This window comes from Hetaerina americana, unplaced genomic scaffold (genome assembly GCF_022747635.1).
Source record: "Hetaerina americana unplaced genomic scaffold, ioHetAmer1.1.p SCAF_4, whole genome shotgun sequence".
Lineage (NCBI taxonomy): Eukaryota > Metazoa > Arthropoda > Insecta > Odonata > Calopterygidae > Hetaerina > Hetaerina americana.
In genome coordinates this window covers 17,522,163-17,549,458 of record NW_027286985.1, presented here as the reverse complement: position 1 = coordinate 17,549,458, position 27,296 = coordinate 17,522,163, and the positions used below count along the sequence as shown (strand labels likewise).

Sequence of the window (27,296 nt, the reverse complement as noted above, 5' to 3'; positions counted from 1 at the left end):
GAAGTGTTTTGGACCAAAATGTTCAAAGTAGTATGGGTTTAAGGAGAAGAATTGCACTTGGCAAAGAGGCTTTCACAAGGAGGAAGGAGTTGATAATGGGGGCGTTGATTAAGGATGTTGAGAGAAGGCTTATAAAATCTTTGATATGGAGGGTAGTTATGTACGGTGTGCAAACATGGTTTCTAAACCAGGAGGTAAATATGAGGCATCTGAATTGTGGGTGTGGAGAAGGTAAAATGGACTGAAAGGAAAACAAACCAGGAGGTGGTGGGCAAGGAGAGGAGATTGTTGGGAGAAATCCTAAGGAGGCCAATATACTTCGTGTTACATTCAAACAGGATGGAAATTTAAAGAAAGAATTAAAGAACACCAAACGTGTAAAATATAAGAACATAACATCCCTCTTTGCAAAGCACCTCATCGAAAGTGACCACAAAAGTGACTTTAGGACAAAAATTATTCGTTTTGAAAATAAAGGCTCGATGCTTTGGAGCAGTTAGAAATTTTGAAATGTGTCCGTTGCAAAGATGAACTTGCCAACGAAATTTTGTATCCCTCCCACTCCCCACTCCTGGACCTACAACTCTTCCAAGTCAAAAAGATGTAATTTTCTTTTCTTCCCAGCTACATTGTAACCTCTTTTCCAACCTCCCTCCATCTCTGACCAACCCCCCCTCCTTTGATCGGAAGGTATATATTCCAAGTTTGCTTCTATGAGGACCACCTGATGATGACGTTCAACATCGATACCTGGATCGTGTTTTTAAAATAAAGTGTGTGGAATTACAAAGTAAATTATTTCATTTCAATATGTTATGCAAATTTCATAAAGTTATGCCTGAGACAACAAAAAAAAAACAAGGTCCATAGAGCTAAACTTTGGGAATTGTGTTCTTTAATCGTATCTGGGAATCATAAAATAACTGCTCATACTCCTAATTTTACTATTTTAATGGTAAAAATGCATACAGTGAATAAAATTGATAATTCTTGCAGTGTGGTGCACATCTGCAGATGACTCGAAGTAACTCTTGTAATATTGCCCGCAGTTATTGAAATTTGTAAAATGTAAACCCCTATGCGTTGAAGCATTGGCTTTAACCTTGTGGTCTGTGGTGCAATGCGAATGGATACAGATACTTAGACATTGTATGTATGGTATTTCATACCGCATCATTTTTATTTTAAAGCCTTAGAAATTCAAGGTGTAAGGCATATCAACTGGCTAAATCAATCGGCTCTGTATCAGCCAGTTGGGTTCATATTCTGGACAAAACAAACGATTTTCATCCTGTAAAATTCTCACTTGGAGAATGTGAGAATTTTGCAGGATGAAAATTTGGTGGAAATCAACTGATAACTCCACTTTAGTAACTGTTATGGCATTTCCAAAAATTCTTTGAATTTGAAAAGCCTTGGTGAGTGGGATTAGGTTGGAATACAGTTTAAGATGCTTCTTTTGTGAAGTTAGTTATTAATAGCAATTCCAGTTTGAAAAGAGATTTGGAATTTCAATTTTATATTGAAGTACTGTTAAATTTGATTTCAGTTCAACACAGATTTCATGAAAAAACAGCTCCTTAAAATTTTTATAGTTTGGCAATCAAAATTTCCATTATGTGCAGTACAAGATTTATCTAGTTAAGCTAAGCTACATACCAACAGAATATGGGATATTTTAATTTTATCATTTAAGGAGGAGGAATGTTTTTATTATGCAACAGAAAAAGGCAATATTAAAAAAATCAGTGTGTGCACAATGAAGAAAGGTAAATTGTTTAAAGCCAATTAATATTCATTTAATTGCATCAAAGACTTAAGAATCATAGAAATACATTGGAGGAACTACTAAAGATATAGCAGCCCATAGATAAAAATAAAAACATTTCCATTCTCCCAACTTGTTTCGACATCAAAATTAATTACTGCTTATTGGCCATTTGATATAAAATTTTGTATTAACAGAATATATTTAATTATAAAATTAAAATTTTTCTCAATACACTTATAATCCTAAAAGTTCATTTCAATATGTACCTCATTTAATTGTTATGAAAATTTCAGTATTTCTTATATTTTCAGAGGTTTCCATAATTTGCATTGGTAGTACCAGTTAGTAGGTTCATTACAAAGAGTGTCATTACAAATGGAGTTGTTGATGATGAAATTTGTAAAAATTCATTTAATAATGCCTGACCTACTATATTTATATATTCTAACTGGGATTATACAATTACTGGTGCACTACTCAAGGAACAAATATGCTCACCATTTCTCAGTTTTAAATCAATTTTGTCCTTTTTTGGACCAGGTTTGACCCCTAGTCTACTTCTAATTTCCTAAAACTCCCGGTAATGCCAGAGGTTGGGTCACTGCCAAGAGCACATGAGATTTCAAGTCCACCTGTTTTAAGTGCACGAACTGCACCTTCTCTTGCACTTTCACTGAATAACCCCTCTCGTACCTTCATCTTGTCATGCAAAAGTAGAGTGCTCCTCATTTCCAGCATTTCCTTCTTCCAGAGAGCTGTATTTACAAATGTAAGTTGTTAAAGCATGATAATAGTGATTACAAACTTAGTGATCATTAAGAATTGTTGAGGAGTTCTTTAGTATGAAACTTGTTGACTTCATTAATGAAAATGTTACTTTATTTCCCTATACTTAATTATTGTGGTGCATTATCTTGACGCAGTATTTTTTTATTTTCTTATAAATGGATTGTGTAATAATTATTTGAATATTTCAATAACACCATGTGCGTTTTGAAGTGACATATATTGCTTACCAGTCATCTCTTCCATTGGCATAACACCTCCATATTCTTTAGGGAGAAGCTCAGGGTCAACAGAGCCTTTGGCTTCTTCAAGAGAAGTGTACATCTGGGAAATAGGTATTGTTCAAAGTTTAACTCTGATTCTTTAAAATTATTAATGTATAAATAGAAAATAATAAAATTCATCATTATACAATATTAGATCTAAGAGTAAGGCAATGGACCATGCACTTCCCATCTCAATTCTTTGTCATCCTTGGATTTCCAAATAATAATTGTATATCTACATAATTTGATGCAAGCTATGTGCTTGCCCGATGGAATCCTCAAGTAATGAGCCACACAAGTTGAGTTCTATGGTAATTTTTATGAGGGTAAACTTTATCGAGTTTTTTGAATTTACCACAAATTTAGCTGATTGATAAATGATAAACTGATATTAATTCTCCTTTTGAGTAGTGATTTCTATGTTGTGATGTTATTAGAGTATGGTCCTTCAATTAATTTTACATTTCAATAGAATGTGTTAAGACAGCCCAAAGAAGGTGGTGCCTCAATTTCATTCTATTTTTATTGTTGTCCGCATCCCCCACAACCTCAAACATGAAAGGGCAGAGTTCAGTTAAATTTCATTATTTATTTCATCTTCCTTGGCCATTGAAAGATTAGGTACTTCATCCCCGTTGCCATAATTAAAATATCATAGTTAATTCATTAGACCATCATTCCATGGATGATTCATGAAATTAACAACCAATGCCTTTCAGAGACTAAACATTTCTTAAAATCAGCATGTATTTTAAATGCCTTCAATATCATCCATCTCATCGTAAATAAATGAGATAAAAAGCATATTTTCCTGCTAAAATCTGCCCCAGAAATTTGCCCTCAATAAAAGAATTAGGTTTTAATAAAATCGTGAAACACATAATTCCTTCCCTGGTGACACCCATGTGTCAAGGGAGCAATCCTGGCGTGACATTTGCTTGATTTTTTCTTTGAATTGAGATTTATATAGTAATTTAGCTCTTTGCATGTTAGAAAATCAGTGTAATTATTCCCCCCACCCCTCTGTTTCCTCTTTTGTCCCTTCAATGCATGGGACCACCATGTCAGTCCTCGGTCTAAAACTTGTTGGATTCAATTAAGAACTAGCCTTCCTCAACTGAAATTAATACTAAATTGCTTTATCATAGTTTACAAATAAACTTATTTTTTTGGAAGAAGAGCAAAAAATAATGAGTAAACATTAACTCTAAGAAAAAACTTTTTCTTTAAAACCAAAGTTAAGAATAATTGTTAATATGAAGAAATGAAAATCTGTGCTATACTGTCAGAAAAAATCACATATAACGAGCTTAATGTTAGGGATAAAGGCAGGCATAGGTATTTTTCAAAAATAAAAGTAATATATAGGACTAAAATCACATTACTACATTTTTTTACCTTAATTCTCCCCTTGATCTTCTCAGGAGCAAGTGACATCCCAAAGTCAATTGCAAATTTCAGAGAAGGATGAATATTCAATGCGTGAATTTCTTTGTGTCGCATAGGAACAGTTGCCTGGAATTTCATGGTTACACAGATAAATTAGTACCATGAATATGTGTATTTTTAATGGTAAAAACAATTTTGTGTTGCATTATTTTGAGAGAGCATATTACTTCAAATAATAAATATATATGGTTAGGTCACTGTACAAATCATGCATTATAAACTTGATTATTTTAATTATGTCCTCAATTTAAGGAAAAACTAAATTTTTGCAAGTCATATCTAAAAAAAATATCTTTTGAAATTTTTCGAAACAGCACATTTAGTGACTTGGGTATATGTCTTCCCTCAGGGTGTTTCTTTCTGTTGGTTTACCTGTTCCTGATAATGACCTCTCTCTATCTATCTTTCAAAATGGAATCCATTGTGAATCAGATGAAAACCTTTCTCTCTGGACCCAAATAATAAATTGATCAAGTTATTACGACCATGTTATCTTAGATGATGTATAATGATGCTGAAACAATCTCTTGGTCATATCCATTTTAGATCGTTTTCAAAATTACTGGAGCTTAAAAGGTTGAAGTGTGTGATGTGCATCATTAAATTGTTAAAGAGGTGCTTGTTTTTTGTGTTAACTGAAATCCCAGCATTAAAGACCAAATTGTATAACTGACTATCAGTTAAGCTATTCTACTTAGACTAAACATTTTTTGAGAGGCACATGGTTTTCCATATGTAAATTGAATATAAATATGTATGCATGCACTTATCATATGAAGTTTGGCCTCTGTGAACTGTGTTAAACTGCTTTTCTGTTAGTCACTCATTGTTCATGTTCCTTCCCTCTTTCTGTCCTTACAGTACTTACGTCTCCGTCCACTCACCTTTCCTCTCCTTTCTTCTGCCATTGCCCATCTCCTTGTTCTTTTGTTAGGCTTTCATGTGTGGGGTAGTTTGAAGTTATTCACTCTTTACCTGTAACCCTTCCTATCCTGAACCTCTACCTCTGAAATACCTTCTTTATCTTGGTCTCTCCTTGTCTCCTCATTCTGCCTTTGGTGGTCTTGAGTCGGGTAGCATTCTCTAAGATCTTCTTTGTGAGGAAGTTCTTGTCCATCCTTCTGAGGTGCCCAGAGAATTTCAGTCTCTTGGTCTCTAGGATCATCTCTATATTTTAGTGCAATTCCTCATTTCTTCTCTTTTTCGATACCTTATCCATATCAGCCACAGGCCCCATGATCTATCTCAAGATGTTCCACTCTCCCCTCTCAATTACCACTTATCTCTCCTATTCTGCCTTTGTTTGCACATTTGGGGCCATAGAGGCCTCTAAGTATTATTGCCATGCTGTAGTGCCTGAGTTAGGGATTGATTGAAATAATCATGTGATTTTATCCATCCTTGGTCAATCTGTATGCTCTTTCTAACTTAAGTTGCTCTTTTAGTGTTTATTTTTTCATCTAATCCAAAAATAGGTTGGCCTCACTCACTGTGTGTGTTGGATCTTCTGATACCATAGTCTGTTCTCGTAGTTGCCAAAACTTCATGTCTGTATGCATTGTATTATTCCATTTTCTGGTATGCTATCTTCAGGCCTGCTCTTGCAGAGTATCCCCTCCATTCATTATGACTCTCTTCGATCTTGGGTGATTATCACTTTCACACACAATAGACAAGAGGAAAAACTTTCCTGCTCTTCCTCTTGTATATTCTTTTCATCCCCTCTTCACTCAGAGCTTTTTGCCAAGTTCTCATCATCCTTTCCAGTACTATGTTGAATAGTGTCAGTTATTACCCATTTCCTTCATGACTCCAGTCTGGGTCTTAAATGGGGTTATTATAACTCTTCTGTGTCTGACTGTTAAAGTGGTGTCTCTGATGATGTCCTGTGTCCCACTAAACTCTGCCTGAGACTATAGCAGGGTTCTTATATTGACTGAGTCATATGCCTTTTATAGTTCATAGACACTACAATTGTGATTTCAGCCCTTAAAGCTCTCATTCTCAGGATTCTTTTGAGGTTCTTTATCTGCATAGTACATTTCTTCCCTTTCTGAAACTGACTACATATTCTCCCATTAGGTATCAGACAGTATGTTTCTTGGCTGTATTGAGTAATGCTCTTTATACATAACTGGCCGCAGAGACATATTACTTATTATGTTATCAACTTAAATGTTTTCTACTTTATTGAGAATGGGATGTATCATTGCTTTTTCCACTCTTTCAGGATTTGCTCTGTCCTCCCATGCCATCTTGATGTTAGTGTGAACACCCCAGTTTTCACGTCTCCACCATCCATACCAGATGCCTTGCTGTTCTCGAGGCTTTATATTATTTCCTCTATTTCCCAAGCATTTCATTGGTTATGATTGGTGTTTGTTTGCGCATGTTTAATCTTTATAAGGTGGTCTATAGGTGTCTCTCTGATGAGTAGTTTATCTTAGTGTTCTGCTAATATTTTGCAGTTCTCTTCATCGTTTGTTGTCAGCCTTCCATTTAGTCTCTTGGAGCATGTGTTAGGTACCCAGAACTCCCTTATCTCTTCTTTGAAGGTCTTCAAGACTCATACAACTTGAAAACTGAAACAAAGCTTTATATTTACATAATGAAATTCCTGGAAATCTTGATTTTCGTGCATTAATTATTCTGTATAGATTTTTACCGATTTATGGAATAGTACTGGAGTCAGGGGTATGGGTTATGGATTTAGGTAGATCTCTAATACATGCATTACAGTAAGGATGCTATTTAGAGTTGAAGTTCAAGTGTAAATAACCTTAGTTAAGATAAAACTGGATGATAACAACAATTGATAACATTATTTAGTAAATCTCTCACCTTAGTTGTCATAATAACTTATCATTGCTTTAACATATAGGAACTTCCATAAAAAGCTACATGATATATGTGTGTATATATATATATATATATATATACATTCAAACACGAAATCCCGCCAAACGGCGAATAAATACTCATATATACAGAAACAGATATAAGGAAAAGGGATAGGAACACATATAAAGGACGAACACAATAAAGGTGGGGAAGGCGGAATCGAACGGATCACAAGAGTAAAAATATTTCCTTGACCGGGATATATATATATATATGTATATATACATATATATATACACATATATATATATACATATATATACACACACACACATATATATATATATATATATATATATATATATATATATATATATATATATATATATATGCATACATACACAAACACACACACAAATGTATGTATTTTTCGGCTGTCTGTAACATTTGTATTCCTTCAATATAATATACCTTACTTATAAACAAGGCATGAATTTAAAACTTAAAGTTTCTTGTACCTGTCTACTCCAGACAAACTCCTGGCTTTGTAGGACCAGGATATTTATGTATATTCTTCTATGCAATGTGTAGAGTATCCCGTTGTATTTTTTATCCACTGTACATTTTATTTAATTGTAAAGATCCTAAATTTGTTCCTCCGGAATAGATTGTGAATAAAGGAAAACATCTTTGTAAGATACAAAGTCACTCTTGGTCCTGGTCCATCTCCCATAGGTGCTTGACAAAAGGGGATTAGGATGACATTCCCATTTCAGAGATTCTGCTTGTGTTCCTCGGCGTATAGCTTGAATGATCTTCCCGTTTGTCCTATATAGACTGGATTGCAATATTTACATTTAATTTTGTTAATGCCCCTTTTTTCATTGTTTTCCACTTTGTATTTGGTCCTATCCAAAAATTTTTGCAGGTTGCTTCTATTATTGTATGCATCCCTAAATTTGTCTAGCGGAAATATATTGTGAATAGACAAAAAAATCTTTGTAAGATACTGACCTCTTTTGGAAGTTTGTTCATCAACAAAGTGTATTCGTAAAACTCTGTGTCTTCCTCCTGTTCATAATCTGTTCCTTCCTACACATTGTCTCTTCCCCTCCATACCATCAGCCACCTCATTGTACCTATCCATGCCTCCCCCCATGTAGCCACATCCAGACGGATACTTCCCCCTCCCCCCCCTTCCAATCACAAATTCTCTTCCATAGCCAATCTCCCCTTCTAGTAAGAGTATATTTATTTTCTGGCCATGTATGAGAGTTTATGCCTGATGATGTCACCTATGCATCAAAACCAGTAGTATTATAATAAAGTTTTGTTTGAAAAAATACCAAGTTTATTTATTGAGTAATAAAAACATCCTCTTTTGAAAATAGGACTCCTCTACTCCTGAGTTAAATACTCCTCTCCGTTTGATTTTGCTCTTGCCTCAGACAGATTCAAAGTGATAGTATCTTACCTCTCCATTTTTAGCAATGCGCACAGCCTCCCTTGGTGTGAAGAGAGTCAGGTGTGGGAATCCAACGCCTTTGCCATCACCCCAATGCACGTATCCTCTTATCTGGTTTTCCTCATCTTCCATTAGTGTTTCACTAACAACACCATGGACACGACACATGTCAGCATTTGTGTACTTGTAAGGATCGAATTTACCTTGTAGAGAGATTTGGGAGAGTAATGTTTAGAAAAATGGAATGCTATATATCAGCTCAGAATTTTTTTTAGGTCAGGATGACCCAATCTGTTCAAATTTCTAATGAGAAAATAATTTATGGGACAATTACTTTTTCAAGTCAATATCAAACTTTTATCATGAGTTGATGATTAAGCTTTATAATTTTAGGTCTCCAATTTTTAACATTTCACTGATTTCTTAATTCATAAGTTGTATAGGATAACTGAATTTCCTTTTAATGGGCATTAAAATTATTGCTAACACTCTTTAAGAAACCTACTTTCCTGCTGCCATGGTAGACTTAACCAATTAAAGGATCCAACCAATTAGAGGATCAAATTTTCTTAGGTATTTTATTACCTGATGCATCATGCATGCAAAAATTACAGAACTTTAATGATTTTATTATTCTGGTACTTTCTAAAAGTCTCTTTTAGTCACCTAAAATATAACTTTTCAGAGCCTAAAAATCCAAGGTTATCTATATTGAATTTCCAACTAGAATAAAGAGCATGTCTTCTGATAACTTTTAAAAGAGAATTATAACTTTGCACTCAAGCAGTGGTATTACAGTTTGAATGATTTCCTGGTTGAGAGATATGTTTTATTTTACATTATAAAGGCTTTTACCTATCTGAATTGACCTACAGAGTGAAAATAAATAGTTAAATTTTTGATATTTTTACCCCTACAAAAATATCCTGGCATAGTTCAAACTTACCAGGGAAGTAGAATATAACTCTCTGTCCTTTTTCATCTCTCTTTGGGGCTACAACAGTATACCTGAAATGAAATACCTGAAAGTTTGAGTGTTCCATTCCAAGAAAAAATAATGCATAGTTATTGTTAATCTCTGGAAAATGAGTAAAAAAGCTTTTTGCAAGACTATTTTTTTAGCATTTCATGCAGATTGTGTGAGGTGTATAATAGTTTTGAAATTATTATTAACTTTAATGACATGTTTTTTTTTACTTCAAATTTATATCTATTCTAAAATTCAAGAAAGTTTATAAATAATGTGAATATTTCAGACTTTAATTATAAAATTTTTTGAAATCATATTTTACTTTTAAAAACACCCTATTTTTTGAAATGGTGGGTAAGTTATCTCATTGTCTTGGAAATTATACACATTTCAACTGGGAGAATGCAATACAAGCATATTACTGAAGCTTTAGCATATAGCTTGCTGTCAAACCCATAATGATTGCATGAACTCCATTGACAATGGTTGTGTTCTTTCCCATATATCCTGGTTGATGCACTCCTGTGGTGGCTAATTGGTTGGCCCTTATGGGGGAGAGAATCTAATTGTGCAAAGCAAACTGTATGAGAGGCCACACCAGATGTTAAGATGCATGACATTGAGTCATCATCCTCTCAAGGACAAATTCTATCTGGCACTTTATCTTGCCTTGTACATTGACCCTGATATCAGTAATAATAATAACTATAACAGTATTTAAATAAATAATATTTGGGAGTTAGAATAAGTAGCACCTGCTGACCTTATCAATTATCAATCTACTCCAGTGTGTTTCTGGGATAATATTGACCTTTGGAAGACCCTGCCTTTGTGTACAAGACCCAGGGGTGATGTTTTGAGGCATTGTTTTGGGAAAAAAGTGCGTATTTTATAACATTGGTAATTCTTGTCATAATCTCCCAATTTTGGCTTTCACTGAAGTATTTGATATGTCCATACATGCCTGTACAATCACTCATGTTTTTTCTCCATTTTATATATCTTCTTTTGGATGTTAATGAAAAGAATTTACGTTTAATGGCACTCACCCATTAGAGATAAGTTCATCAACAACTGGCTCCAATGGGTCCAGATTCTCAAATGCCTGTGCATAGACATTCCTCAGCAGGATATATCGTTCCAGTGCTTCTTGGGCCATTGGGACACTGAACTTTTTGAAGCGGAGGAAACGCAGAAGAAACCGGGCATCTTAATTACAAAAAAAGGACAAATTATTGAGTAAAAAAGAACTTACCGTTCTTAGCTGTTATTGCGGATTATGTAAAAAAGACTAAGTATGAACTAGCGGGTGAAATCATTATTTATTTATGAGTCATATGTCAGATATATTTTATTTAAATACTCATCGGATTCCCATCGGTGGGATTGTGTTCTTGTTTGGCATATTCTTACCCATTCTGCATGAAGCAATGCGTGGATTTTTTCGGATCCAATCCCGCATTTGCCTCAAGGATTGATTTCTCACACTTTCATCTTCTCGAAGCTCCTTCTTTGCAATCTCTGCAAGCTCTTCGCCCAAAGTCCATTCATACTCATCCTCTTCTGTCAAGGCAGTGAATTCGGTGTATTGGGACATTCTGGTAACTTAGTTTTATCTGTAAAAGTGACAGATGTTAATAATTCTAGTTGATAGGAAAACATAAGCCTGAAAAGTAATGCAGTTCACCTTTTCCTCATAGGGCAAGTGCTGTGTACTTGAATGGGATGCATTACAAAGCACTTGTTATGACGATATGTTCTCAAATGAATAATAGTATTTGCCTCACAAATGATATTTCATCAAAGTATCTCTAACATGGTAGAAGAAAAAATATGGATTTGTTCTAATATAGCCTGTAAAGATTAATAACATCTGATAATAATGAGTTAGTTATGCTTGACTTAAAGAATGTCACTCCAAGGTTCTCAGTACATGGTCATTATCCTACTATCAGTGACATCCACATTTCATTCGATTCTTTGAAGTTGGTGGATTAGAAGTCACTTGGTACTTGAACTCAAACATTTTGAGACAGGGAGCCATCGATTTGAATTGATTTTAATTATCATTGGTATTTGCCTCTTCTCCTTATAGAATTAATTACCAATTTGAGTTTAGGTATGCTACAAACATTATGGGTTAAACAATATGTAGTATTTATAAATCATCAGCAAAATACTAAAAAATAGGACAACATTAATTTCAAATTGTGCACAAAAATTATAATTTTAGTGGAAATATCAACTATTTTTTCAAAATAACAGTTGCAAATCATTTTTGTTTTTTGTCTTTGGTGTATGTATCATGTAAATGTAAGTATCAATGACAATAATTTTTTTTCAGGCACATATACCTTTATCGCAGTGTTATATGGGAAAATGCAGTGACAATATTTTACAGATCAAGTGCCAAAACTTCATGTAGTGAATTACCATTTAGTTTGATTTTTTTCCAAGGAACTCAGAACAATAGAACCAATTGTCACAGAAGTTCATTGAAATTATTTTGCACCCAATTGCTTTCAAGTTTTTATGGGCCCATTTTTGGCATTTATGAGGGGGACATTGGCTGGGAGGCTTCATCAGATCAGGTATTAATAATATCCCAAGAAAGTGAATTTATCAGCACTATGGAAGGGCTGCAAGACTATCATTTTGATTTCATTTACAGAAAAATTCACGTACACATACAGTACGCATACTTAGGATCTTCTACCGGGGTGGAAAAGCAGGCAATTAACTTCATAGGAGAAGATCAGTTTGATTTTGAAAAGGGATTGCATTCATGATGCTATTGAAATAATTAAATTACATAGTAGGGATGAGGATCACTGATAAAAAGGAGCATGAGAGTTTAATCAAAATGTATTGATTCAATTGTATGCCCTGTGGATTTTGCAAAACAGAGTAACCTGGACACTATTTTTTGGTCTCTAAATACCTTAGGTGATGTACACACCCCTTGGGATCCCAAAATGAAATTGACAGAACTTGAATCCCTCATCTTTGGGTTAGTAGGTGGGCTTGTTACCAACTTGATGAGTCCAGCCAGTCATTCAGGTAGTTAATGAACATTTTGCAGATGATAGTAGACTGGAGGAATAGGAAACATATCAAGAGACTGCACATGTCTTGGACTGGAGAATAGGGATTGGCCGGCTATAAAACAGGGCTGTCCATCACCACCTTTTTTAAATATATGTGGAGGGAATGGTGAGAAGAGTCATGACTGAAGGCAGGAGTGAAAGTAGATGGGTAACTCTTCAAATCAGTGAGATATATGGATGATGAAACTTCAGTCTACCAAAGGGTTGGGATCATTGCGTTGTAATTTTTCATTTAGTTTGTTAGGTGTGGGATGAGAATTAACCACAAAAACAAGGCAATAAAGAGGTTATCATAAAATAGGACGACTGTGGTAAACAGTGAAGCCGGTGGGCGTAAACTAGAATAAGGAGAAAATTTCATGCATTTAGGCAGTGTTTTGGAAGCTGGGTGAAGTACATGTTAGAAGAATGTTAACAGAAGGATTGTGTTAGGTAAAGAAGTTTGTACAAAGAGTTGGTGGTTAATTATGGGCATTGTAAGTGGTAGTAATTATAATAAAAGATTAGTCAGTACTTGAATATGGAGACTGGTACTGTATGGCTAAGAGACTTAGTCTTTGAGGTGGGAGGAATAGATTACAGGCTTTTGAGGATTTGGATATGGATTGTTTAAGATTGATGAGATATCATATCACTCCATTGCTTTGAATTCCAGATGCAGACTTCACATATAGGGGCTCAATCGAGTTCTAGACTGAAAATCAGATGGCGAAGTATATGGCCAAAAACCAGTGGACTCTGGAATGAATTGAAAATTTTGTGCAATTTTATGTCAAATAAATCCTAAAGTTGTAAAAAAATGGTGATCAGAGATTCAAGTACAATTTCTTCTTTCCTCACTGATATCAACCTAATTTAAAAAGCAGAGTAAATGCAATCAGATCAGGAAAAGTGCATTTTATTTTGCATTAAACATAGCTAAAATGAAGAAAGTGCATTTTAAAGCACATTGGCATTCAGTACACTTAATGTACTTCTTAATGTGCCTAGTGTTATTGGCATTACTTGCACTAAAAGCATCCTGATGTACACTCCTCATCAAATGCCTGAAAAAAGTGCATTCGTAATTTAAATAAAATGTGGAACAAAGACATTGATAAGGTGCATTGAATTAATTCATTTAATTTACTTTGGTGCTCTTTGAAAATATTTTCCTTTAAATACCCTCTATGATTAGAAAATTTTACTGACATTTAAAATATTCATCTAATACATTTTTTACATATATGATATAATGCTATATGGGAAGATTCTAATCTGTACCCTAAAATTAAAATATGAAATGTTCATTTAACATTCAGTGTTTGTTTTTCAGCATTCATATAATGTTATCTAATGGTTCAAAATAGGTTCTCAATTCAATATCTTTATAATATTGCTCAAAAATATTCTACTTGAATATTTAAACATTGTATAGGCATTCAAATGTAATATTGTATAAATATTAGAAATATATTACTTTGCTGTGCAGGTGTACTGGTAATGGTACTAGGAGATCAAGGTTCCAAGTGTTGAAAGCCTTTAGTATTGACAACTAAAAAGAATGCATAATTAATTTGCTGTGTATTTTCAATAATATTGCTGTTACATGAAGTTTTCCTTTGATATTTTTTTTCTATCTTTTAGCAAATAATGGCATATTCTGATTAATTGTTCGCCCTTGTTTGATTCTCTTCCAAGTATGTGCGTACATATCTATCTTGGTGTTATTTTCTTCTTCCATTTCCCATCTAAAATCTAATCACTGTGAGCACTAGTCTATTTGTATAATATGTTCCTCTCTCGACCATACTTGTTCTTTTATGAAAGAAACTAACAGGAATGCCAAAAATTCTAATATTTCCTCATGATGATGGTCAGTTTTTGTGAAATTTGTAGTCATGAATGGGGTGTTTATTTCATTATTTAGGCCGAAGCCAGTTCTGTTGCTGGAGAAACCTCTTTTACAGTTTGTTGCTCTAATTATTGCAATTATTACATTTCAGCCAAAAAGGTAGCTGCTCCATTAGATTTAGTATTGCAATGCTACAACTGTGTGGCAACTGTGTAGTTAAAGAAACTTTTTCTATGAACAGCAGCTGTGAGCAGATGAAGGAGGCAGCAGAGGTGCCTCAGGAAGCAATGTGGCTCAGGAGGTCATGATCGAAAACTGTTGAGGAACCATGCTGTAGAGATTTGGTCTATATTTTGTGAACATTCTTGGGAATGCCATGAGATTCTAAGTTTTTCTAAACACTTAAAAATGTATCTCTCTTTTTAGATATGCATTAGTCATGGCTGCGAGATGATTGAGTCACAGTGGACATCTCTGCAGAGAATATTTTAAGTAAGTCCCTTTATTCAACATATGACCTTGAGTCTATAAGGAGAGGAAAGTGTGTATCTCTATAATTAGAAGGCTGCAACTGGAGCCCATGCCAACTATTGGGAAAATGCTAAAAGGTGATGAAAGGTTTCTAGAGAATTTTAATGGCTGAATGAAAATACTCTAATATACAAATACTCTTTCTTTTTCCATTAAATAGCAATGCCATTATAAAATCTATGGTTATTTGTGGGTTGATGATCAATATTAAAACCATTAAGGAGTTTGTTTGTGTAATCATATAATTAATCATAATTTCAGATTTTGGACTTCACTTAGTAATTGTATTTAATAATGAATGGACATTGATGCCAACAAGAAAATAATTATAATAATTTTTCAATGAATAAATCTGAATGAACAAGAAAAATAGGGATTAAAAAATACAAAGTGGGTGGTATTCATGCCCAAAGCAGCCCTAAAGTACATCCTGAGCAAAAATTAAAAAAGTTCTTGTGAAGAGAAAAAAATAAAACAAGATCCATGAATAATAATAATAATAATAATAATCTTTATTTGCCCAGAAGTCACTGACACAGTGTAATAGATACATCAGATAAGTGTATAGGACACGTCATATGTACATATAGATGTTAAACAATGATGAAATTCAGAAAAGCATGACACAATAATAATTTTTTGCATAAAATATATTCCATATTCAGTATGGTTATTTTTTCTCCATGAATTCCATTACAGAATAAAACTGTTCTTTCCTTAAAAATGATATTAATTTCTTTTTGAACAGGACTGGATCCTTTACGTACTTAAAATCGTAAGGGAGCCTGTTCAGTGCAAGGAGGCCCATTGATTTAGGCCCCAGGGATGTATTTAAAGTCCTGCAATAAGTTTGATGCAGGTCTCTGCAGGCTCTGGTTTGGTGGCAATGAACGTTGTCATTTGTCATATAATTGGATATATTACTTTTAGCGAAAATGCATACGACATAAATGTAAATACATGGAACAGTCAGAATATTTAACCTTTTGAAGAAGGAAAGACAAGGTGCATTGTAGGGAGCATTGCATATTAATCGTATTAAACATTTTTGAGCTTTAAAAATTGAATCAGAATGAGGGGAAGAACCCCAGAACAGAATACTATAGATAATTAAAGAATAAAATTCTCCGTAATAAATTGAAAGTAAGATATCAAGGCTTACAGATTTCCTAATACTTCTAATAAGAAAGCAAATGGAATTTAACCTGCTACGAAGATTGCATATGTGTTCATCCCATGATACATTTTTATTTATAACAACTCCCAAAAACTTGGATCTAGAAATTTGGGGTACACACGTTCCCCCTAGGTCAATGGCCAATGAAGCAGGGGCTTTATTTTTATTAGAGAAGTATATGAGTCCAGACTTGTCAGGGTTGAGTTTCAGAGAATTTTGTGAACACCATTCACAAAGAAGTTCGGAAACTCTAGCTGCTGTCAAGGTCAAGTTGTTTAACGATGGTGCTGATACAATTACGTTAGTGTCATCAGCATATAAAATTGGCTCGGCTCCTGGAACTGACTGCAGAACTTTTGGTAAGTCATTAATGTAAAGTAAAAATAGGATAGGGCCCAAGACTGAGCCTTGGGGTACACCTAATGTAACTTCTTTACTAGGAGAAGTAAAATTAGTACCGTTCTTTAACAAAATAACCTGTTGGTGCCTTGCGCTGAGGTAAGATTTGATCCAGTTATAAGGGATACCTCTGATGCCATAGTGTCCTAATTTGGACAAGAGTAACTGATGATTAACTAGGTCAAAAGCCTTGGAAAAATCGAAGAATAGTCCCAAGGTTTCAATTCTATTATCAAGATTTGAAAGTATTAGGTTTACGAGGTGATAGGTGGCTGTAGATGTAGATCTGCATTTCCTAAAACCCTTCTGTGAGCCAGACAAGAGATTAAAAGATTCAAGAAATGATGTAAGTCGATTATGGAAGACCTTTTCAAATAGTTTCCCTATCTGGTTTAATAAAGATGTTGGACGGTAAGAATTCATAACCTGCTCACTACCTTTCCCTTTATAAAGTGGTACAACTTTGGCAATTTTAATGGCATCAGGAAAAACACCAAGTTGTAGGGATTTATTAATTAGGAAGAGTATCTGTTCCTTGATAGAATTAATTGATTTTTTTATCACAATCCCTGGGATACCATCTGTACCAGGACTACTTTTGTTAGGGAATTTTTTAATGATGTTCATCAGTTCCAGTTCAGTACAAGGAAGCAGGAACAATGAATTAGACAGGCTTGGGATTAGAGGATAATTAACAGGAATTGGAGTATTTGTAGTAGTCTGGTGGGACAAGTAGAAGTCATTTAAGTTGGATGCCATTTGAGAGTAATCAGAAATAACATTACCGGTGGAGTCCTGTAATTTGAAATCATGATGATTATTGATAGAACACTTAGCTTCCTTTATAATCTTCCAAATTTCTTTAGATTTGTTATCAGCATTGAGAATTCTACAGTTGTTAAATGTTTTTTTAGCCAGTTGTAACTTTTGACGGTACGTTTGAAGAGTATGTGTACGTATGAAGAGTCCATGTGAAAATTGAAATTGCATGAGCTAATGATGAATTTATTGTTTAGGAATGGGTGCATAGGTGATTGTATGTAAATAATGAATATATTGCTTATGAATATATGCTTAGGTAAGTAAATGGTTGTGTATGATAATGACTGTAAACCCTTGAAAGCATGCATAATCCTTACAAGATAGGCTTGTACTTTCTTCATGTAATCATAATTCTTTCATTACAATGCAGCTATTTCAGAGTATAGAGATCATGTGCCTTGACTCTGAAATTGTTTCATTGTAATGCATATGAGCAAATGACTCTATCAAAAGTTACTACTATGGCATCTCCCACAGTTTCTGGGGATTCATAATCCTCTCCTTTTGGTTTTGAACACCTAGGCCTTTTCATTATGATATATATCATGCTAATCCAACTTATGTTTTGTATAGTAAATTTTACGTGCTGAAAAATATCCATTCTGAAATTCTGCATTTGAACAAAAATATGAATATTCATAATATTCATATGAATTTTCCCCATTTGGAAATATATATTCTTTCAGAAATGTTTTATCCAAATGAAATCATGCCCCTTTGTAAATTTTCCTATGGATAATTTTAAAATTGGGGAAATACATTCACTTATTTATCAGTATTGATTGTACTTAATGATATATCTTCTTCTTATTCCTGATGACAACTCTTCTTTGTGTTTAAGCTTCTTAATTCAGAATTAGCATTTCAATCCAAAGATTAATTGACTGTGGCTGTCCATTCTTCCTTGCATTTAATTATATAGCAACTGCCACAGTGAACCCTCAAGTGTCCAAAAGTGACTAATGGCTACCAGAATTTGAAAATAAACTAGTTGACTGCATTTGACTGAATTATTTAAGTGTAGTCCCAGAGTTTCTGATATGCTTGAAAATCTATGGAATGACCGAGCCAGCTGTCATGTTGATGTAAGAATCCTTGAGGAGGAAAGTCCTTTTAGAACTCTGTGCCCTTTTTAAAATATTAGTCTGTTTTCTATTTTAATAGGATATTTTTCTTAAAATCATGAGGTATGTTTTTTGTTCAAAATAATGTTGATTATTTGAAGTTTAATGTTGTTAAAATCATCCTCTGAGAATTATTGATAGGCTTAATGCATTGACAAATATGATTGAAGTGACATACTGAGGAAGTAGTTGAATTTTTTCAACCATGACATTTGATCCTGTATTATCTAATAATGATGAAAATAGAAATGCTTTTTAAATATTTAGGGGTTAGGATTGTTATAAACTGTTATAGATTTAGAGTAACTGTTGTAGTGACAATAAGTAAATAGTTGCATTCTCAGAAACAATTTCTATGATTTTTAGCAGCATTAACTGTCTGGAACAAACTCCTAATGGACCACTCCTTTACTGTCAGTAAAGGAGTGGTCCATTAGGAAAAAAACAATGAGCATTGTTTTCACTTTTGATTTGCTCATTCTTGCCTTTTTGGGCTTGGGGGACTGGTTGGTGTGCCACTCAGAGCTTTGGCATTTTGTTTCTTGATGGTATTAAAAAAAACCAGGTATCATCACCAGTGATGGCGTTGTCCAAATAATCAGGTTCATTTTCAATGCATTACAGAAGTTCAGTTGAAATTTCCACTGGGTTGGTCTTTCGTGACATGTTTAGCGCACAGAGGTTTATAATAACTGATGTCCTGCTGCTTCCGCAGCTTTTAAAGAGCACTGAGACTGGTGTTGCGGCAAAGCCTAGCGTCCCCCCCACTTACTCCAAGCGGTTCGATCCCACTCCGACCAATGGGAGCGGCACTAGAAATTTAATTGCATTACATTTGGAATGCACCCTGTGTATATGTAAGGGAAAGGGATAGGAACACATATAAAGGAGGAACACAGGACGGGAAGTGGGGAAGGCAGAATCGAGTAGATCACAAGTGTAAAAATATTTCTTAGACCGGGACTTGAACCACAGATCTTTCGACTTGCCGAGTCGATGTTCTAACCATGTGAATGAATATTAAATTTTTAAACTCATATATATATATATATATATATATATATATATATATGTATGTATATATATATATATATATATATATATATATATATATGTATATATATGTATATATATATATATATATATATATATATATATATATATATATATATATATATATATATATATATATATATATATATATGCTTTCATAGACGTAACACGGAAGTGCCGAATAGTACAATACACAGTAACACAGAATATAGAAACACAAAAAAAGAGAACACTCACACGTATTTTCTTGATATTTCGACGGAAACAATCCGTCTTCCTCTGAAGATATAGAAGTAATGACTGCTGGAATTGTTGAGGTGAGGGGTGCGAGAGAAAGGGAAGGGGGCCAGGGGAAGGGGAGAATGGGAGACGAAGGAGGGGTGAAAGGAATGGTTGGGGAGAGGAAAGGGAGAGGGAAGGGGTGGAAGTAACAATTTTAGGCCACTCCCATCAGTGAACGACATTGAGGCCCGGATGCTGATAGGCCATACAGATGTAAATAAATGCCAATTCAAGGGTTTTTAATTCTATAGGGTTATCGGATGTGGGAAGGGACGCTAGGACGGAAACATTGTAACACTGGTTGAAGGGGGTATTATGATGGGAAGCATGTTTAGGGATGGGGAGACCCGCGGACGGGGAGGAGGGATTGCACGAGGCGCGGTGGTTATTAATCCTAATGTTAAGTGGTGTGGAACATTGGCCTATGTAAAAGGACGGGCAGAGTTTACAGGTAAGAAGATAAACAACATTCTTGGAAGTGCAAGAGGAATAGGGGAAGGGCGGGAGAGAGTTGAATGGTGGGATGGAGTGGGGTGGAGTGGTGAAAATAGGGCAGGTTTTGCATCTTGCTCGATGACATGGAGTGGGTATGGCTCTGGGGGTGTGAGGGGATTTTGAGAGTGGCCTGGTGGATTTGAGGATATCTGCTAGGTTGGCGGGACGTTTGAAGGTGACAGAGGGGCAATTGGGGAGAAGGTTGGAGGAAGTGTTGCGATTTTTGAGGATGGGGAATAGGTCTTTGAGGATGAATTTGAGAGACTGAATGCCTGGGAAGTAGGTAGTACAGATTGAGAGAGGCTGTCAACCACAGACTCCCAGCCTCTCTCAATCTGTACTACCTACTTCCCAGGCATTCAGTCTATAAACTTTATATTATAAAAACTATATATATATATATATATATAGTTTTATTTGTTGCCCTGGCTAATAATAAGCAACTAAATGAGCCCAGGGTGACAAGTGCCGTGTCACTGAGCATTTTTCTTAGCTGAAGTTTACAGTGAGCCTAATTTAATTCAGGTAAATAGTGTTGTTCCCTGTGCGATGGCAATGCTCGAATTTTCTTCCGTTTGATTTCCAACTGCATGCACGTTTGTGTCAGTGGCAGAAGTGGTCGTCATTAAATTTGTCCCTTCATTTCGTGCCTTTCTCGTATGACTTGCACATGCCGCAGAAAACAATGCCAGAGCAGCGCGCCCCTGTTGGCGCTTTGTGGTGACCGAGTGGCATGGGCGGATACCGTTGCGTAACATCTGACGTTGAAAAACCGAAGGCGTTTTAAGGAGTACAGAAAGCGAGAGTGATTATCGTCCGCTTTCACCCAACTCTCGTGGGGAGGTTATGATGGGGAGGTGAGGTTGCGGGAATTAAGAGGGAGCGGGAAGGCGCGCACATCATCGCTTGGAGGGGCTGACGTAACAAGAGTCGGATGCACCTTTCCGCTATTGGGATTCCACGAGTCAGCAGTTTCGTCTCAAGCCGCGTTATTAAATGCAATACTATTTTCCCCCGCTACGGGGAGTTCAGCGATTTACATCCATACTGCAGCGTCGGTCTTTGTTTTGATGATCTTGATGATGCATAGTAGTTATGAGGTTATTGTGTAGGTTTGTAGATATGTAAATGAGCTCTCTCCACTGTTGTACGAGGTGCCATTTAATTCTAATTACAAATGCTACGTCGTAATCAGGCTCTCTGCATTGAATTCAATGCCTTTCTGCCGTAGAATTTCGATGGGAAAGTTTTCAAGGTCAAATATTTCCAGCTTCGTATCTCCGACCACCGAGAGCTATTCCAGGAGTGGTTTTTCGGCCAGCTGATTCTTAAAGGACAGTAGCATAAACACTGTGGCACTCCAGCGTAGCAATTACTTGCCTTATTATCACTCAGTGATGCTATTTTCCCACTGAATGATCTTAGTGTACATATTGATAGTGTACACATAGTGATCTTACAAGTATTGAAGTTGATTGCTCGGGAATCGTCTGAAAACGGAATTCTTCGGATATTGTCCATGCACTGTTATGGGTTGGTTAGATATATTAAAAATGTTTTGCAAATTCAATTCTACAATTATTCTATATGTTATTAGACCTTTGATTCACTCTTCATGAAATATTGTTCATTTTACGAGACCTATATTTTTATCGTTAACTTATTATTTGACGACTTGTTTTAATGGTTTTGGTTCAGCTTGATGGAATTACTTAGAAAATACGAAAACCGTGATATTTTTTGCACACTTGTTTTTATGGATCGAATGTATAATTATTCAATTATTATTTGAAGTAAAATCATAATGAGTCTACTTAATCAAGCATGGGTCAAGATAGTCAACTTAATCAACGTTATGGTAATTAAAAACGGGTACACTTTGGTTTTTCATCTTTACAAGTTTGACTCCTCCATCCACAAAAGTCAAACCGATGGTAGGTTTTGGTCGATGATGAATGGTAGTAAAGCTCAACCAAATTTGAGTCTTAAGGCGCGTGAAATTCACACATTTAGATTAGAGAGGTCAGTTCCTTCCTCCGTGTCACCATTAGGTTTACTAAGAATTTCTATTAAGCAGAAAATCGTACGAGTTGGAATTAAGATGGGATTGTCTAAATGGAATGATAATTTAAAGCCGTTACCCTTCGTTAAGTAGTCCAACGCTGTACCCACTAGGCGAATACGGCATCCATATGCTTTCCTATGTGCACTTTTATGTTTATTTATTTTCCAGACTCTCGCGAAGCATCCGACGGCCGTAAAAATCAATCAGTTTAATGACTGACTGAGTTATTTAGCACCTCGTGTGAAATGAGAGACGTCACGAAAGCCCATGCTTAGATAATATAGAACATGCTACTTTCTGATTCGGAGGGATTTACAAGGATCCGTGCTTAGTAAGATATCCAAATCCACCGCATTTATTTCTCGGCACTATGAGCATCGGGGAGCAGCTGGCTTTATTCCCGGTGAACAGCTATACAGAGTGATAAATGTTGCGATTGAGATGACGTTGGAAGCGTTGCAGCTGGGCTCGACTTTCTCTGACCCTGAAACACAGCTTCCCCTGCACTTTCTTTCAACTTCCTACCTCCGTCGCCTTTTCCTGCTTCTCTGTTGCAGCTTCCATCTCCTCCCCGTAACTCCATCCCCCTTCCCCCGTTTCACATACTTCCGTATTAAAAACTTTTAACAATTTAAAGGTTTTTTTCGCGTGCTCCAATGGCCAAGGCTAATATAGCAACATGAAATAAACACCTGAAAAGGCACTAAACAGCCACGGAAAATTGTTTTGAGTGCGACCTACCGGCAAGCTTGATCAGGGATTTGCCGTTATTGCTGCTGATGCAGTGAAGGATCATTTCCCGTAATCCCTTCCCACATTTCTGAGCGCTCCCATCTCTCGCCTTCATCGTTTCAATCCACCGCGACACTCACACGGTGCGCAATTCCGTGACGCGGAAGAAAGCGATCTCGCTCCTCGCTATTCTCCTCACCGGCACTCTTCTTGATTCACGGGATTCACCAGTACTGTACTGCAGCACCTGCCGAGAAGCAAATATATCTCCATGCCACGTGTGGGTGTAACTTGGCCCAAATGATCTCTGGTGTCGATGATTCATTGTATTTCGCTTGAGAAAAATGACGAGTGAGGTCAAAATAATGTCGCAATTCACGAACGGCTATTATTGCCCATTAAACCAATTCCAATTGGATCCATTGAGGGGCAGTGAAATTCAATGGAGTGGATACAAATTTAATAATTCAAACATTATTCGGAGCCAGGTAAGGAGAAAGTCGCTCACTTCTCACGCTAGAAATCTGTGATACCACGTTGGCATAGATAGAAACTAGTCTTTATTATTTAATGGGCCGACCTTTTTTGCTTGATGGGGAACGAGCGATCATATAGCTGTGAGATCGTGAGTTCAGATTCAGTCGAGTCTGCTGTCGCTTACTAGAGTACTTACAGGCGTTTACTGCCCAAAGTGACCAGCCGTTAGAGTACCTTAAGGGCGCAATTACGTATGCTACCACAAATTAGTCTTGTATCGATTTTCAGTTTATTTTTAGAATTTCTTTGCTCGCAAGTATATATTTCAAATCAATTTACGGCATTGGTCCTAATGCTGCAGATATACACCATTTGCTTCAATGTTGAAAGTTTCGACTCACCACCAATTTTTGTTGTTAGGATTCTTTGAAATCGTCTTCCATTTGAAGGATGAAAGGGAAGTTATGGGATTTAATTAAATGGAGAATACAATGTATCTTTCCACTGTCCTGTACCAAAGTTCCAGTTCCTGTCCTTTCCACTGTCCTGTTCCAAAGGACAGTGGAAAGATACATTGTATTCTTCATTTAATTAACATGAATTTTCACGAAGTTGAGCCGGGAACAATTGAATAAGTTATGGGATATTTAACTACAAAGCATCAATGGATGTATTACAGTTTTTGGAGTTTCTTGATATTGCCAAAAGTCTTCCAAGAACCGCATCTATCTTCCGTCGTGCGACGCTCTGACTTCATTGATCGCTATCTACATATTAGCGAACATTATTATTATTATTATTGGTATGCTGCCGGTTAAGGTAAATTTTGGATAGAGAGCCTGTACAAAGATCACATTGCCTCTTCTAGCAATATACAACCTGACATCCGACACTGCAGTAAGTTCCTCTTTAATTCCGCATACTTCATGCATTATATCCGATATACATACCTATCCCATTCTTAACCCTTTCTCGTTTGACTAACGTTCTCTCCTCTATCACAATCTCAAAGTCCCAATATCCATCAAAACGCTCTGCACTCATCTTGTCCGCCTCCTTTAATTTCTCTCAACAGTCCCCTCTTCTCCTCCACGCTGACTTGCACTTCCTTGTTTGTTTTCCTTTCAGTCCACTTCACCTTTTCCATTCTTCTCCTCACCCAAAAAATCAAAATCCTCCGATCTACGCCTATAATTTCGCCTTAATGACCATGATTGGCGAAATATACATCAAAGTTCCACTGAAATCATAGAAAATATGTAATGTGTCCACGGAATTTAAAAATATTACATTCATGTAAAATGTAGAAAATTGTAGTTTTGCACTGGCGCTGTAGGAGCCACTTTTAACATCAAATTTAAGTTCGTGTTTTACACTGATGGACGCTGATTCCCTGTCCGATGTTCTGATGCCAAGTCTGATTTTATTCTAATTTTCTGTGCGATTGATTTTACTGCTTCATAATCTCTTCCGGATAATTGCCGTAGGCTAAGTGATAACGTAAATTGAAAAGGGGTATCGATGTTGTGGAATAGGATGTGAGTGTATGTGGTTATTTTATGAGCTAATGGCAAATAAGCGGACAAACTACTGATTGCAGTCGTGTAGATAATTTAATCGTCTCCATGTAGCATGACTTCTGTTTTCAGCTGTGTGAATTTTTGTTGCGTATTACTATTGTTTTTTTTATGACCAACTATAGTGAAACATTTAGCAATCAGATTGGTGTCGTGAGCATCGTTTCTAAGGAAGCGTGATAAAACCGAAGAGTGATGCGTTACTCTTGTCCATCTTCATGGTGTATTTGTCCGTGTTCCTCAATTTTAAAGTAATTCTCAATGTACAATTTGAGAAGAAAATGTGATTTACCCTAGAACGCACGCCACCCTGATTACAGCCTTGCTAAGTTGCAAAAAAAACAGTGAAGCCTTTCAATTGGCCCAATACCAATTAATAATGGAGATGGATCACCAGAGTCATGCTTATCGCCTTGTTTGGTTTGTGTTAGAGTAAACTCACGATTAATGTCACTAAAGTAGATGAAATACTGACTCGGAATAAGCAGTTATCAGTTCGACGAGCTCTCTGGTCGCCCATGACATGCTCTATATAGGTTTGCCTCATCATAATTTTCTTGAAATATATAAAAGTCAATCTTTGATCGATGGACCGAAATCTTCTATGCTGCTTCGTCACAGATAAAAAATGGGCAGCTGTCAGAACGTAGCCACTTTATTTTATATGCGACATCCTCTGGGTTTTTTTGTAATTATATTATGTTAACTAAGGTCAACAAATGTTACTCTAAATAACCTTCCTTAGTTCCGACTTAGAGTAAGAGGAGAAAATGAAGTCCTCCCTCAATATTAATTTTGGATCATGTTTGTGGAATGAGTTATTTCGACAGGGTTTTGGTGCTAATGGAATGGTATAGTGTTCATGTTTTTTGAGCATCGAAGTTCTCGGCATCGTAAATATCAATTGTAAAGATATAATTGCGGAGCGATGATCCCGAATCTATGTTTTTTGTTAAATATACACATATACAATGTAAATGCATGCTTTCCTTGATATGTTGCTTATGGTAATCCCATGTAAATCATAATAAGGATTGTGAAAAAACTGACCGATGAAAAATATAATAGCAAAATGTAGTTCCACGCAACTAGAATTATTATAACTTTCAGAACCCCGATATTTGCTAAATTAACCCTTGATACGACGCGATTAGATCGTACTTAGGGTTTCCTTTGCTGTTGTTTTAGGTTGGATGGTGGGAAGTAAATGAGGGTACTCACCAGTAGTGGTGAAAACGCTCTCTCCTCTTCGGATTTCTGGTCACCGTAATTTTACCACCGGCGGAGAGAAGTGCACTTCCCTCTCTTTAGGAAGGAAAGTCTTGAACCACCCCAGTCGGGGATGCCGGAGACTCCTTGGGGTTTGGGTGATCCCTTGCCACTTGTTTTCCCCGTAGCTCTCCGTGTCGGACTGCAAGAACAACCCGGACGGTGCGACTGTCTTAAGCGACCCTTCGAGGTTGGAAGACGATGAGAGTGAGAGATTGGAGGGGAGTGGCGGTTCTGTGTCCTGTGGCAGGGATGGAAAGTGAGAGGGGGGATTTTCGATGAGGGGAAGGGGATGTCGAAAGGTTGAGAGAGTGAATGCGGAGAGAGGGGAAGTGAGAGCGAAGCCAGAGTAGGTGGAGGATCAGTGATTTTTAGGTGGGCATTCGTCACGGGGAAACGGCCGACGAAACTGTCACTTCCGAAGAACACGTGTTTTTTGCCTAAACTTCTTTTCTTCTGTCTTCTATCCATCCTGTATTTTCTGTCCCAAAAGATAGAACCAAATCGCCTTTGTTTCCCTTTCCTCTCCATCGCGTCCTTAGGATCTTTTTTTTAACTCCTTCACCATTTCCTTCGTCCACTCCGTCAGGCACTGATGGCGCCCTGTTACGCATTTAAGCGCTGTTTTTCAATTAAACACGGAAGACAAACTTTCAAATCGATGTCATTATCTCACTCGATGAATCGGAATAACGGACCACGTGGCAAGTATGGAAGTACGTACTTACATCGAGGGCCGCCGTGGAGCACATTGGGTTTAGTTTCTTATTAACGCATTGACGTTACTGTTACTCAGGATTTGTT

General features: G+C 36.2%; 1 protein-coding gene across 1 annotated transcript; it reads right to left on the bottom strand.

Moving 5' to 3' along the window:
• Positions 1-1,709: 1,709 nt before the first annotated feature.
• Positions 1,710-26,668, bottom strand: LOC139692168 (alpha-tocopherol transfer protein-like). Its single transcript, XM_071590232.1, has 8 exons — positions 26,445-26,668; positions 10,962-11,164; positions 10,598-10,757; positions 9,525-9,586; positions 8,588-8,781; positions 4,222-4,338; positions 2,788-2,881; positions 1,710-2,526 (listed from the first exon to the last, which is right to left on the bottom strand). Exons 2-8 carry the CDS (start codon positions 11,143-11,145, stop codon positions 2,321-2,323), a joined length of 1,017 nt encoding a protein of 338 aa, XP_071446333.1. The 5' UTR covers positions 11,146-11,164; positions 26,445-26,668; the 3' UTR covers positions 1,710-2,320.
• Between the last annotated feature and the right edge of the window lie 628 nt (positions 26,669-27,296).

Bases quoted from the DNA above. Each gene is read 5' to 3' on its own strand.
- LOC139692168 (XM_071590232.1), bottom strand. From the start codon at position 11,145: ATGTCCCAATACACCGAATTCACTGCCTTGACAGAAGAGGATGAGTAT. The intron at 9,587-10,597 runs GTGAGTGCCATT...ATTTCATTTCAG, and splicing joins GATGAACTTATCTCTAATGG to GTATACTGTTGTAGCCCCAA. The intron at 4,339-8,587 runs GTAAGATACTAT...ATGAAATTCCAG, and splicing joins GCATTGCTAAAAATGGAGAG to GCAACTGTTCCTATGCGACA.